The sequence below is a fragment of the Lutra lutra genome, chromosome 4, assembly GCF_902655055.1.
Source record: "Lutra lutra chromosome 4, mLutLut1.2, whole genome shotgun sequence".
Classification (NCBI taxonomy): Eukaryota; Metazoa; Chordata; class Mammalia; order Carnivora; family Mustelidae; genus Lutra; species Lutra lutra.
In genome coordinates this window covers 56,265,524-56,280,839 of record NC_062281.1, presented here as the reverse complement: position 1 = coordinate 56,280,839, position 15,316 = coordinate 56,265,524, and the positions used below count along the sequence as shown (strand labels likewise).

Here is a 15,316-nt window from a genome sequence, read left to right as displayed (position 1 = left end):
TAATGTCTAAAACTGAACTATGTAAAATTTTATGTATGTGAGACATAAAATTATAGCCTGGAGGGCAAAGGGCTAGAAGACAGAAGACCTCAGTTCTACTCCTTGGTTTAGCTAACCAACCATTCATGTTAGAAGTCTTTTAATAAATTTTTCTGAGTCTTTCTAAAATAAAGTTGTAGTGAGAGGAAATTGTTAAGATCGTTAAAAATTTATTTTTTTATATTGGGCCATGGTCTGACTCTTCTACAGTGTCCAAACTGATACACTAAGAAATGAAGTATGTCTCTCTTTAAAAAGAGGATGGGAACAAAGAAGACCTCTAACAACTAGAAGCAGCCAGTGGAATATTTGAATATGACAAAGGTTATATAAAGATTATGAATTCTTCCAGAGAATATTCTTGGCTTTACTTTATTGCTTTTTAGGTGTTGGTTACCCACCTATGTGGGTAAGCATGGATTATTAATCAGGGTTCTCCAGACAAACAGAACAGATAGGATGTATGCATGAACACATATATGTACACATGTGTACACATATGTATTGATGTGCATATGTACATATGTGCATAAAACATGTCTACATGGAGTGTGTATACACATACATATGGAGAAAGAGAATTATTTCAAACAACTGGCTCACATGATTGTGGAACCTTTCAAGTTCAAAATCTGCAGGGCTATGCCATAAGGTTGGAAGTTTGAGTCAACAGTTTGAGTCCAAAGGCAGAATTCCTTCCTGCTCAGGGAAAGACAGTCTTTGTTCAACTGACTGGATGAGGCCCACCCACAATATGGAAGACAATCTGCCTTATTTAAAGATGACCAATTTAAATATTAATTTCATCCAGAAAACACCTTCACAGAAACATCCAGAATAATTTCTGACCAATTATCCAGAAACTGTGGCCAAGACAAGTTGACATATAAAACTAACCAACACACATAGATTCTGTCCTTAATAGAAACGAAGAGTAATTCACATAATTTTCTTTTATTTCATTCATGGACAGTTTATCAGTCCTCTCTTTCCTGATCTGAAACTTGAGAGAGTAGAAATCCAATGCCTTCCTTTGCCATTCTCAACAGGCTGACTATTCTTATTAAGAAAAAGCAGTTATGCTATGGTATATGGATCTCAAGTCAGATAATCTATTTACATATCCCAACCCAGTACCTATTCACTGTAACTTTGAAAAAGTCACTTAGTCTTATGGAATCTCTGTATCTTCAACATGGAAATGGTAAGAATAACATTTACCTCATGGATAGGTTATGAGGACAACATAAGACTATATGGAAAATGGTATGCATAGTAACATATTAACCCTAACCATTATATGTTAAATAAAACCTCTCTGCCTACTCAAAAGAACTATTTTGAAAACCACACCATTCACTCATATCCTATTCAGTCATTTAGCAAATATTTATTGAATACCAATGGCTGAAGTATTACACTAAGCTTCTGAAAAACAACAATGCCCTATGAAAATGTAGATTATCAAAAACACTGAATAGTTAATATCCCGTATAGTTATTATCAACTCAAGACAGCTGGGCATGGGATGGAATAACTTTTAGTAATAACACTAGGTCATTAAACTGGCACTACTATATACTTATAAAGGGATCTTAGGTTAGGTTCTCCAGAAGCAGGGCCTGAGAAGGGGATTCTTGCATAAGTGATTTGTTAGAGATGACTCCTCTTGAGTGAGAGAAAGAGGTTAGGGCAGTAAGAGGATAAATAAGCAAGGATGTGGTCTTATACGAAGACTGGCTTCAGCTCACCTTGAATCAGAGGCTAGCTTGTTGTACCCAAGAGTCTATCTTTGGCTGTGAGATGCCCTTCTGATGATGAAGGCCATTATCTCTTAGGTATGGCAGTACTCTTCATAAGGAAGGCAATTCTTTAGAGAAGGAAGTAGCTAGCTTTGGGTTATCAGCTAACATTCTCAACAGCTGGGCTGGATACACCTTCCAGTAAAGGGGATTTGAAACTGGCAATAACAACCTCTGCTACAAAAGGACACTGATGTTCATAATAACAGAGGCACTGCAAAGATGTTAAGAGCTCTCCGAATTCTTGAAAAAAAAAAAAAAAGAAAAGAAAGAAAAGAAAAAGACTGACATTCACTGTCATCTTTTACAGTTTTGAAAACTGGTCCTTCCTTCAATTATATATAAATTAAGTTCCTATGAATACTATTATTTTATTATCTGGAATTTCTCTTTCTTATGAAAATACAAACTTTATTTTGTTTTGCAAACAGAGCCAGAGGAAATCTTTATTTCTGTTTTCTTCATTAACTGTTAGCTGCTAAGAGACACAGTGTACTTAAGGCTTAAGCAATGCTATGTTACTTAGAAACAGTAAGCAAACAATTGGATTCATACTACAAAATTAGATAGACAATATAGTAAATTTATTCTAAATAAGAAGTATGTTCTAAGTAAGAAGTAAATAGAATAGTGTATTTTCTCTGTAAAACTGTAATAAGCAATTTTTCTAGAAAGATAGGTTTGCAAATGTAGACATTTGAAATAGTTTATGGCAGATAACTCTAATAATATGCATAGCTACAATGAAAACTAAAGCTTCAGTTTTTCCCTTTTACCCTTTGTTCTTAAAACCAAGTAATCAATTATATTAGTAATTGCATATATTCATAGGGTGAATTCTCATACAGCCGTTTCCATTAAAAGGTAGCTGGAGAGGGGCACCTGGGTGGCTCAGTGGGTTAAAGCCTCTGCCTTCGGCTCAGGTCATGGTCTCAGGGTCCTGGGATCAAGCCCCGTGTCAGGTTCTCTGCTTAGCAGGGAGCCTGCTTCCTCCTCTCTCTCTCTGCCTGCCTCTCTGCCTACTTGTGATCTCTGTCTGTCAAATAAATAAATAAAATCTTTAAAAAAAAAAAAAGGTAGCTGGAGAAACTATAGTATCTAATAATTGTTTTAAGTAACAGACCCATAGCCCATAAGGCTTTTAAAATCATAAAGAAGTACCAAGATATTCACTTAGGAGATTTATAATGGGAGACTTTTCCTTTTTTGTCCTTAGTATAAATATCTTAACATCATCATTGACATTACATAACATTTATTTGTAATACATTAGAGCATTTTTAAGAAAACTCTTTTAAGAGCCCCTGGAAACTGCTATGATTCATAAGGCCGGGGGAAAGAACTCATGATTTTTTTTTTTTCTCTTTTTTTCTGTTTCTCCTTCTCTAGGTGGGAAAAAGAGCACCTAAAAACACTTTGCTCTTCTGGCAACAATAGGCAAAAAGCTGAACTTCACAATGTGTCAAAACAGTTCTAGGCATTAGTTCTAATTTGAATTTTTAGAGTTACCCCATAACATACAGGACACTAGAAAAAATATGTTTTTACTGTCCTCCCTAGTCTGTATCTAAACTGTCTTTGTTTTCTTAGGATTATATTTGGTTATACCAATAGAAAAATGCATAAGCAAATACTCTTATTATGTAGAGGTGAAGAGAACCCTAATAAAAACTCAGATTAACAGTTCATAAGAAAAATATATTGATGCACTTGGCAGAATTAAAGTTAAAAATTTCTGTTAAATGAAAGGTGTCATAGACAAAGTTATCAAATATTTCATAAACTGAAAAAAGATTATTAAAATAATCAAAACAGCAAGCAGTTAACATCTAAAATATACAAGGAATTTAAAAATTCATAAGAATAAATAAGAATCCCAATATAAAACATAGATAAAACCAGGAAATTCATTGAAAATCAAATCTGAATTAGCAGGTATATAAAGAGATGCCAAAGTCTTGGTTTTCAACAGATCGGCAAAAATTAGGGGTAGGTCAGCTATTAATGAATTATGGGAAGATGAATGCTCTTGTACATTGTGATGGCAGTATATACTGGTACAACCATTGCAGAGAACAATCTGGGCATACTTACTAGAAATGAACATGATCCAATAATCCATTCCAGGAACACATCCCAGAGAAACTTGAGCCCAGGTTCATAAGGGGACAGGCACAAAGACGTTCATTGTAGAGGCATCAGGGTGCCCATCACTACAGAAACGGGTAAATAAAATGTGGTGTATACATACAGTAATTCAGCACACAGAAGCAATAAACTAGTGTTATATACAGGAGCATGGGTGAACCTCTAAATGAATATTTATTTAAAAATTACAAATTGAATGAAGGCTACAGTATAATGTCATATATATAAATTAAGAACAAATGCACATATAAAATAGTACAACATATGTTTCAAGGAACCACACATATCCAAAGATACCTGTGAGCTTTGAACTTAAATGCAGTATCACGGTGCTTATAATAAGAGGTTGGTATAGAGTTAAAATGGTGGATGAAAAGTCTAAGTAATAAAATGGGGGAAGAAAGATGACTTTGTGTAGGCAGTTGACATATGTGCTGTACACTGGTAAGTATTATTAACTCAACACCCTGCATCTGAGATTAAAAATATGTGAAATATAGAACTATAATGCCTGTAATTTATAACTTAGAAAAATTTTACATCATGAATAAATATATTTAATTACTCTTCTTGTTTCTTTACCAACTACCTCAGAGCATGCCAGACTTCCATTAATTTAAGTGTTATGTCATTGTCCCCCTCATCCTCGGTGGTCTTTACATATCCAATGACACCCTTCAAGATATAATTTAAGTTCTACTTCTTTGTAAGACCTTTTAAATTGTTCTATTCAGGCAAATGTCCCCTGATATCTTAAGCTATACCAAACCATCTAAGACTTAATAATATGTTGCATATATTGTCCTCTATCTATCACTGTATTATGCCTTGCGCAGGGCTTCCTCTACTAGATGTTAACTGCACAAAAATCAGAGAGACCTCTTTGGAGCTTCCAGTTGTGCCGAGAACAGTGCTGTGCATACAAGAGTATTTGGATTAACAGATTTTCAGATAAGATTTGGGATTGTGGTGGCAAGGGATGGATAGATGGGACCATAACTGAAGGTTGAAAAAAATATATCCTATTGCTGCTGAGAACTACTTTTGAAAGTGGGGAGAATAGAGATCCCTTTTGGAATTGGAGTTTCTTTTGGAACTAGAGGAGAAAGAGTACAATAATCAATATCACACGGTGAATGAAGTAGCCTTCCAGTCAATGAAGGAGATGAAGCTTGCTTTAACTTCCTCTTTTTTTTCTTTTCTTTTCTCTTCTCAGTGTTTCCTTATTTATCACTACCACTATTTTTTTTTCTCTGAACACTTAAAAATTTTCTTTTTATTTTAATCTACAAAATAAAACTAGTAAGAGCCAACTCAGATGTGCTTCCTCCATCTTGGGAAAACTGTTCCATAGTTCTCCCTTTTTAGGGGAAATATGCTTCTTTTGTTTTTGATTAAAGTTATCATTTTGTTATGATTACTAAATGTGTGAATTACTAAATTATAGTGGGTCATTCCTCTGGAGGCTGTGGAGATAAGAAACTCCTTATATAATGGGAGTTGATAAACTGGGTCGGATTCTCACTGAGATTCAGAATTGCATTTAGCTATGCTCTGAAAATGATTTCAACAAGAGCCAAATGTTGTCTCAGAATGGGAAATTGATCTTTGGGTAAGATCCAACAGGAGGCTGGAGCTTTGAAACAAGAAGATACATGTGGCTTGCTCAGCCCTTTGAAAGGTCCAAAAGAGATGTGGATTGGCTCCAGGAAATAATGATGGAAAAGAAAGTAAAGCAAGGCATAGAGAATCAGGTAGATGATATGGTAAGGCAGAGTCTTAGCTACTTACTAATTAGCTACTTACTAATTTTGAGTCAATACATCTCTGAACCTTTGCTTTCTTTTTTGTATGATAAAGAGGTAGGAAAATCTTTATTTTTCATTCATCTATAAATGTTGCCATCAGCTAAAAAGAACACTTGGCAGCTATAAAAATATGAACAGATAAGAACCATAAGGGAAGGAACTGAGCTTCATTCATTTTAGTAACTGACTAATAAAGTAATGGGCCTGAAATATATATAATAGGTACTCAACAAATATTTGTTGAATGGATGGATGAGAAAAATGGAATAGATCAAGAGGAAGTAAAGTCAGGAGAGAACACCAAGACCAGGCTCTTAGGCCATGCATGTAGGAGACAGAGGATGGAATTTAGGAAGGCAAATAAGAAACTGTCTTTTTTGCTCAGAGGTCAGGACCAGAAAAAAAGCTTCAGGAGCCAGGATAGCTGTAGCATAAAAGTGCTGAGAGCCTATTATCTGTACAGAAGATTAGCAGGCATGTTTTAAACAATTAAAATCCACAGTAGTAATGCCTACAAGTATACCTTCAACAACATGTCTGAACATTTAGAATTACATTTAAGGCAACTAGAAGGCAAGGTGAGTAAGGAAAGTGAGGAATGTCATGAAATTGCCATTGGTAAAATCAGACAGACCAGACTTTAAATCGAAGTTACATTCACTAGGAGTATATATATGGCAGAAAATTAATCTGAGACATCTAGAAAATAAAGAATTAATTCTGAAAAATGAAAATTATAGTATCTACTCTGAAGAATTGTTTTGAAGATTAAATAAGTAAACATATGAAAAGGACCTAAAATATGCCTAACATGATTTTTAAAAATGGTATTATCATTATTATTGCCTTATTGTTTTTATGCATAATAGAGTATGTATTAGCCAACTCAATCTTTGGCTTGAGTTCAGTTCAAGAACTTGTAATTTGTAAACTAAATTGCTTCTTTATTTTTGGGTTTTCTTCCAAGTGTGTTTTTTTCCTCTATTGTGCTCTTTTAAAAGTCCAACCCATCCACTCGCCCATAATTTTAGCAGCATCAAGGAAAAAAAGACATTTCTACTTAGGCCAGGGAGGCTAAGTGGCAGATGGCTGTGGTCTGGCCAATAAGGCCTCAGATCTCAGATGTTAGAGGAACAGAAAAGTCAGAGCAGAACTATGGGAAGAAACAGGAACGGTGGAAGTTTTCTTTCACGTGACTGTAAGAGATGAACCATACCAGATTCAACTATTTAGATAACCTTCCCAAATAAGAGGTGATGTCCCCCTCTAGTGTTTGTTTCTAGTTTATATAGTTGACACTTGAAAAGCACAGGTTTGAGCTGTGAGAATAAACTTATATGGGTTTGTTTTTGTTTTTTTTTAAATAAATACAGTACTGTAAATGTATTTTCTCTTTCTTATGATTTTCCCAATATCATTTTCTTTTCTCTAGCTTACTTTATTGTAAGAACAGTATATGATATATATATAATATACAATATAGGTGTTAACTGTTTATGCTATTGGTAAGGCTTCCAGTTAACAGCAGGCTATTAGTTAAGTTTTTGGGGAGTCAAGAGTGATACATGGACTTTCCACGGTGCAGGTGTCAGCAGCCCTAGCCCCCATATTATTCAAGGATCAATTGTAATAACTTCATTTAAGTGGGGAGTAAGAGGACGATTGTTTCCTAAAGGCTACTGCTTTGTAAGATACATATTTTTAACAGTAAACAAAGTTAGATATGATGTGAAAACTCTGCAACTGAACAGATTAATAAGAAAATTAATATAAGACTTGTTACAGAAGTTATATTAATACTGATAACTTGCCAGTAGACTAACACTAGAGTTAACAAATTTGGTTTATCATTGCTAAATCAGATTTTTAAAGAAACTTAGCTCTAGTGAAACGTGTTAAGACTGTTAAACAAAAGTTTTAGCTAGTTTTGAAGCTACCTTCATCCTCAATAGGTTTTGGACTCTTGACAGAAATAGGCCTCATTCTGTAGTTAGTTCCGCCCTTAAACTCCCTGATCAAACATAGTCTTGGTGTTAGTTCATAAATTACAAAGCCAGCAGACTATTTTAGTTAAAGGATGATTAAGTATAGGGCCTGGGTAGGTCTGGAGTAGATGAAGATGAAGGGTGGGCTGGGTTTCACTTCTAATTTTCGGCCCAAGCTTTCAGGCTGAGAAAATTGTTTGCAAGTGTTCAGAGCAATCTCAGTTCTACAATCCCCGACACAAAGTAGGATTTCGGGGCGGGGGTGGGGGGGAGTGCCTTAACTCCTTAATCTGTGTGTGACTATCAGGTCTTGGGAATACACTCAGGTAACGTCGCGTGACCAGCTAGCGGAAAATGGAGAATGAACTGCACGAACGTGTGTAAGGGCGTGTTTGGTTTGCTTGCTAGCTTAGAGCCCTCAGGGAGAGAGGAGAAGACAGAACTGTAATGACTCACTGAGGGACTGGTGAAGGGCTGCCCATGAGGTGCTGAGACATTCTAAGTGGAAGGATAGTGTGTGAGGAAAACAAGTCTGCGGTCAGGAGAACAAAGACGTCGTTTAGCTACGGCACACAACCTGAAGCGGTTTAGGCTTACCGGGAGGGCGACCGGGAAAGCTCACAGTCGGGAAGCAGCGGTGCAATTGCAGCGGGAGGCGCGCCTCTCCTGAGCCCCGCCCCTCCTCAGCCCCGCCCGCAAGCGTCGGGCCAATGGGAGCCCGGGATGTTAGCGGGTGGGAGGTGCGGCCGGGTTGCTACAGCCGGAGCTGGGCGGTGGCGGAGGCGGCGGCAGCGGTGGTGGCGGCGGCGGCGTCGGCGGCGGCGGGTGTTGGGGGAGAAATCTCGGGGATCCAGAGGTGGTGGCTCAATGGAGGGACTGGAAGGTGAGGAGGTGGAGAGGTGCGGGCCAGGCGGTGAGAGCGGGCTCGAAGCAACCCGCGGTGCCCAGGACAGAGGTGCCGGTGGCGAGGGGCTGGACCGGAGCGGTGGACCCTACCGCTCCTTTGGAGGCCCTAGCGGCCGGTAGCCTTTCAGCCCCCAACACCGTGGAGCTCATGATCCTCAGGCTGCCCCGCCTCAGACGGTCTTCAGCTGGGGTTCCCCAGCGGCAGCCTGATACTCCTTTGGCATGTGCCTGCAGGTCTCTTCTACCGTCTTTTGGTCTTGCCTGACTCCGGAGAGCCCTTTTGATAATCACAGTCTCCAGCCAGATTTTATTTTTCTTGCAAAGTGGACTCTCCATTAATGTCCCTGGCCTCTCTATTGCCAGCCTTAGCTGGGGCCCCTGCGTGTGTTTTCAGCCTCTAGCTCCAGACACTTCCCTGGCCAGTGTCCCTAGGTAACCGTTTTTCTCTTCCTACCGCATCTTCTATCGGAGGGATGCCAAGAGCATCTACCGAGGAAGAGTCACTGGCCAGCTTCAAAGCCGGGACAATAGATTAACAGAAGGATTTAAGAGCTTGTTAAAGACGACTCTGTAAGGAAGAGCCGGCATTGATTCCTTATTTTTGAGTTAATCCTTGTGCTGTAACCATGACTCCAGATTTTGCTTTGTTCCCAATTCTTTCACTTCTCTATTATTTTTGTCCGTCTTATCCTCTGTAATATAACATTTGCCTAAAAACAACAATGGAAAAAAACTAGTTAACATTGGCAACAACAGTTTCAAGGTTGTATTTCAAATTGTGGTTAATCCTTCTGAGGGAAGATCTTGTTGCCTTGGTTTAGCTCTTTTCCCCCCTCCTATTTTACATAGATTCAGGTGGAATTAAAAATAAAGAGAGGCATTGAGCCCTATATTGTTGCATGCCAGAAAACAAATTATTTCAGGTTGTGTTATAAAGTGAAAAGTAATAACTGGTAACTTTCTGCAGTTACCTAAGCATACCAAAAAACAAATGTTATGATGAATATGATAGTTTTTAATGCTTTTACTCTCACAGTAAACAGCTTGAGAATGGTAGATGAGAATTCTAATAAATTTTCCTTTTGTGGACAGCTACAGTATACTGTGACAAGTGAAGTTCCTGTTCTCTGGTCGTGTAATTTATTTCAGGGAGATCATTAAGTTTCCGTGAAATAAGAATTGTAATGATCACACTCCTTACTTTCAAGATACTGTTTTTTAGAGGATATATGGAGGAACCTAATTTTTAAAATAAATTTTAAAATATGTGGTGGTCTTGTAACATAGTGGATAGGATCATGGGTTCTGGAATTCTTGTGAAGTTGTCATAACATACATTAAGTGCTTTAAAACAACTTTTCTGCAGATTTTTATTATTTCATTTAACATTTGTAATTAAGGCAAAGATCTTCATCTGTTTTTTCACTTATATATGCTAAGCACCTAAAACAGTGTCTGACCCAGAATAGGTACTTAATAAATATTTGTCGTTAGATAAATGACTTTGTCTATCATGGGCACCATTCTAGGCCCCAGGGTTGTAGCAAAAAAGAAAAAATCAAAAGCCCTGTTCTCATTGAATCTGTGTTTTTTAATGAACCTTATATTCTAGCAATACCAAGACATTACGATTGAAATCTTACTAAGGATGCTTTTAAAATATAATGAAAACCCAGTGTAGAATTCAGTACATTTGTGGAAAAATACATGTATTCTGATGTAATATGTTATGAGGGGTATGTTTTATGGGCCCAGCTTATGATTCATCACGGTAAACAGTACTTATTACTTTTGGGGGGTATTTTGTTTTTGTTTATTGTTTAACAAAATGAGTTACTATCATTAGCTATGATGTGTTTAGTTCTAATTAGGTTAAGTTAAAATATATGAAATAGGTTTTTTTTTTGTAGGACAAAACAGTTGAATATTAGTAATTCATGTGGTTTAAACTAATAAAAGCTCTGAGAGTTTTTACTGAAGTTAGAACAATGCCTTTCTTTCTTTCTTTTTTTTCTTCTTTTTTTAAAATCAGTCCCTGTTAGGTCCCATTTTGCAAAGATCAGAAGTTGGAATCTTAAGGTTCCATCCATTAATTCAATCATCCATGCCTTCATTTAATAAACATTGATACAGTGATAAATAAAGTTTTTCCCCTATTGGAAGTTAAAGTCTAACACTTGGGGTTTTTGTTTTGTTTTTTATTTTTTAAAGATTTTATTTATATATTAGAGAGAAAGCACAAGGAGTGAGGAGGGAGAGAGAAAAGCAGACTCCCCTCTGAGCAGAGAGCTAGATGCAGGGACTCCATCCCAGGATGCCGGGATCATGACTTGAGCCAAAGGCAGATCCTTTAACCAGCTTTGCCCTTAAAGTCTAGCACTTTGAGGTCTAATAAATGTTATATTGCAGTCCTGTAGAAGATCTCCAGGAATTTGCTTACCATGTCATAGTAATTGAGTAAATATTGTACTGTTTGGTGTCAGACTCATGTTTCTAGTTGAAGCTAGTTACTGGAATAATCTTGATTACAAAACCAGAAAATATACAGCCCCTTAAAAAATCCTATTGAAGATTATCATACTCTTTTAAAAATTATTTACATATAAAGCATGTGCCACTTTTATTATTTTTGGTCTTCTGGGACTTCTCATGTTCCCTGATCGTTAAGAGATGAGGTAGTAGTCTGAACACTGTATTTCAAAACTAAATATAAATTATCTCTCATGATTCTGTATCATCTATATTTGAGAATTTCTGTGTTCTGTGTGTAATTGGAGCAAAACCTTTAATTTCTTTTCACCTAACTCTTGTGCCCTGTAGGTATACCTAAGGCCTATAGAATTAGGTCTAGACTTGGGAGAGTTTTAGTCTCTCCTGAGCTTTGCATCTGTAAAATGGAGAGATGATAAACTTTAAGCAGATTTAATAAATACACTATTATCATTTCTTTCATAACATCTTGATAAGTGGTTATTAACAGTTGTAATAGAGATCAGGCTCCCCATTCCTTTTTGGCTTACTAAATTAGCAGATCTTAGTGTACTGCCCTCTAAAACCTCATTAGAAGTCTAATTGCTCTTCTCTGGTGTACCCTAGATTTAGTTGAGGAAAGCATTCCTGTCCCATTAGGGTTTCCTTTTGGTTTTGTTTTTCTCTAGTCCAAACACATGCTAGTTTACTGAATAATTCTTCATCTTTATTGATTTATCTAGCATTCATTGTTTTTTAGTCTTGAGTTAGATGCTAGGTTATTTTAAAAGCCATTGTGTTAGGCCTGTGTTTGGATCATTGTTTTGTTTCTTTTTAGTTCTCTGGTTTAGTAAATCTCCACTTCAGTTTCCTCAGCTATAAAAAATGGAGGTTTTAAATACTAATCTTCCTGAACTATATTAATATTAAATGATGTCACATACATAAAGCATTCAGTGAGGTGCCTAGTACATAGGAGTTCCCCTCAGTCCTTGTTTATTGGATGGGGAAACTCATATAAGTGTGTTAGGAGCTTAGAAGTGTTTCAGTAGAGGTAAAAAGCATGCTTGGAAGGGATTGTGTGCACTCTTAATCTATAGATGGCTATGGTACAGGATAGGCTGGAGAAAGAAGAGACTGGAAATAAGTATGTGGGATGAGGATTTGAACTACAGGCACAGATTGTGGAAATTAAAAAGGGAGGAGAGGTGAGATATGACTTGGATATGAGAGAGAAAAAGAAGCAAAAGGGTTGTCTAGCTTTGATGAAGAGTTAATATTAATATCTGAAGGTCTCTGCTTTAAAAGTCTCCTCATTAGAGAAGCTTTCCCTGATCCTACCCACTTTCCAATACACTTACACATAACACTATGACTGTCTTCTCTCTTCTTACTCTGCTCTATTTTTTTGCATTGTGCTTATCACTACCTGATATTTTATGTATTTGCTTTTATTTTTTCCATGTTAGAAGAGTAGAAGCTCTGTAAGATCATCACTGTTTGCTTACCTCATCAAACAGTTCCTGTTTCAGGGCACCTGGATGGCTCAGTTGGTTAAGCTGCTGCCTTCAGCCAGGTCATGATCCCAGAGTCCTGGGATCAAGCCCCACATTAGACTCCCTGCCAAGCAGGGAGTCTCCTCCCTCTCCCTCTGCCTGCCATTCCTTTTGCTTGTGCTCTCTTCAATCTGTCAAATAAATAAATTAAATCTTAAAAAAAAAAAAAAAAAGAACAGTTCCTGTCTCATGCTAGGTGCTCAACAAATACTTGGGGGAATCAACAAATTGATCTATTTTAATGTAGTATTTAGGCCTGATAAAGGATTCCTGCAGTTTAGGTAGAAGAGAAAGGGAGGAGGTAAAGAGGAGTTAGTAAATGTAAGCCAGTGTTTCAAAAGATGTGCTACTCAGGACATTGGTCCTAAATATCTCCTGGGGTCAGGATTTCTGTTAGGAAAATAATAATATACTAAATCTCTTTTTTAATACTGAGGAAGTTCTGCTCTAAGAAAACCCATTCCTTTAATCTAGCATTTGCCAAACATGTGACCATGGATCAAGGGATTTGAGGGTGATTGGTGAAAGTAGAAATGACTAGTCACATTCAGACTGAGTAGGAAGAAAAGTGCAATGAGGAATGGGTTATCAAGAAGATGCAAATCATTCTGAGATCAAGAAAGTGATTTAAAGAGAGGTAGAAGGTAGAAGTACATGGCCAGAGAAGGTGCTTGAGTATTTTAAGAGTCCAGAGGTGGACCATTACTAAATTATTTTAGCAGTTGTTATTTTTGTTGAACTGGAGTGGTGGACTAAAGAGGAGTAGACTGTGAAGGCTCTGTGTTGAGTAGGTTAAGTGTGAATGTTTAACTGTTGAAATCTAGGATGAACTCAAAGAGGAAAGTCTTTTGAGATTATTAGGGATTGTTGACCTGAAAATAATTAGATTTTGAAAAGGATTGTTGGAAGAAGACTGTATAACAGATGCTGTATGCTTCAAAATGAAGGTTTGTTTTAAAGGTTGGATTCAGATGAGCCATGACCCATGGTGAAGAAATAGACATGCTACACAGAAGCCAGAACTGTTCTTAATTTCCAAGATTTCATTTCTTTTGAAAATGTTCTTTCCTATTTCTTAAATAGATACATTTTAGAATGTCATAACTGTTTAGATAACAGCATATTATTTCACATCTCTATATATGTAATATATATAATAGTATTATATAAAGATACCATTTCAAGCCTTATGGTGCAGGTTTTGAAGTTGCCAAATACAGTAATGCATAACAGAATCAACACTGTGTGTGAGATAAATTTTATAAAGAGAAGTTATGGAGAGTTTTAGAATATTAAGGTACTTTAGTTACTTGGTTTTATCCATTAATTTGAGTGCTGCTTTCGACAGTGCTTGCTCTCTGCTATAATAGTCACCCCTCTGCATATCATCTCTACTATATTTTATAAGCCTCACAGTTTGCTAGCTTTTGCCACACAAGAGAGATTAGTGTTTGCCTTCATGTGCTGGAGAAGAGTATTTTCTTATTTCATTGGTTGTAAAGCATTTGCATATATAACATCTCATGACCCCTTAAATTTTAAGGTAGATAGAGCAGATAAAATCCTCATTTAACAAATGTTAAACTGAGGCTATTTATATGATTAGTCATACATTTTTCTTCTAATTCATGTAGTGAAGACTTTTCCAACAAGGAGAGAGACATCTTATTCTTTGCTTTAGTTCCTTGCAGATTCTCAGTTCCGTATATAGACAAGTGGAATTGATTTTCTCAGCATTCTGCATGCTACCTGAAGCATTCATTCCTCCATCTGCACTTGGTCAGCTGGTTTAATCATCCTTATATCTGACCAAATTTTTGTTTAATTTAATGCCAGTAAGAGGGTATGTTATCATCCATGTACTTTTCTTGCTAATGTGGTCTTAAGGTAGGTTTTATTAAATACATATAGTATATTTGTTATGGTGTATTAGATAGAAGGGGGCCATGCAGGTCATTCACCCTAACTTCCTTCCAAATTTTATACAAGAGGAGGCTGAACCTTAGTGAGGTTAAATATCTTGCCCAGAGAGTTATAGTTCTGAGACTTATGAGACAAATTTCAGTGCCTTTTTTGCTAAGCTGTCATGTCTTTTAATGAATACCATTACAACAAAATGTAGCTTTGTGACTCTGAACCTAAGCTGCTTAAGACGTGTTGGTAGAAGGGGGTGTTCACACTAACATACATGTGCACATTATAGTTTGTGAATTATAGGGCTATGCTGTATGACTAGCTAATATAAGAGGGAGGAAATTATAAATTTATAACTTTATTTATTTTGAATGAAGTAATGACTTCAAAATTTTTCTAAAATTTTGCTTTGTTATTTATTTAACTGAATATACTTTAAAGCAAGTAAAATAAGTGATACTCTAACATTTTGTATTGATGAATTTTTAAATCATTGCTTAGAATTTAAAGGATTATATGAAAATTATAAGTTAAACAAGCTTAATAGATTATGTATCATGTGGCATCACTTTGAGCATCATTATGAAGACATTCTTAGTGTATGTTACAGATACATAGTGGAATTAAGTCCCCGATCTCCCTAGATAACCTAACCTCTGGTATTGGAGAGGAACAATTCAGGCAAATCT

The 15,316-nt window shown here is 36.5% G+C and overlaps 1 protein-coding gene across 2 annotated transcripts in view; it reads left to right on the top strand.

Annotated features, from left to right (window-relative positions):
* The first annotated feature begins 8,523 nt into the window (after positions 1-8,523).
* The window catches only part of ZC2HC1A (zinc finger C2HC-type containing 1A), a 55,928-nt gene continuing 49,135 nt past the window's right edge, over positions 8,524-15,316 (top strand). The window contains exon 1 of one of the 2 annotated variants that reach the window (XM_047724608.1): positions 8,524-8,665. In XM_047724608.1, coding sequence (XP_047580564.1) covers positions 8,650-8,665 — 16 coding nt within the window. In that variant the 5' untranslated portion in view covers positions 8,524-8,649. The remainder of the gene's footprint in view (positions 8,666-15,316) is intronic. The other variant, XM_047724609.1, reaches the window with a different exon arrangement.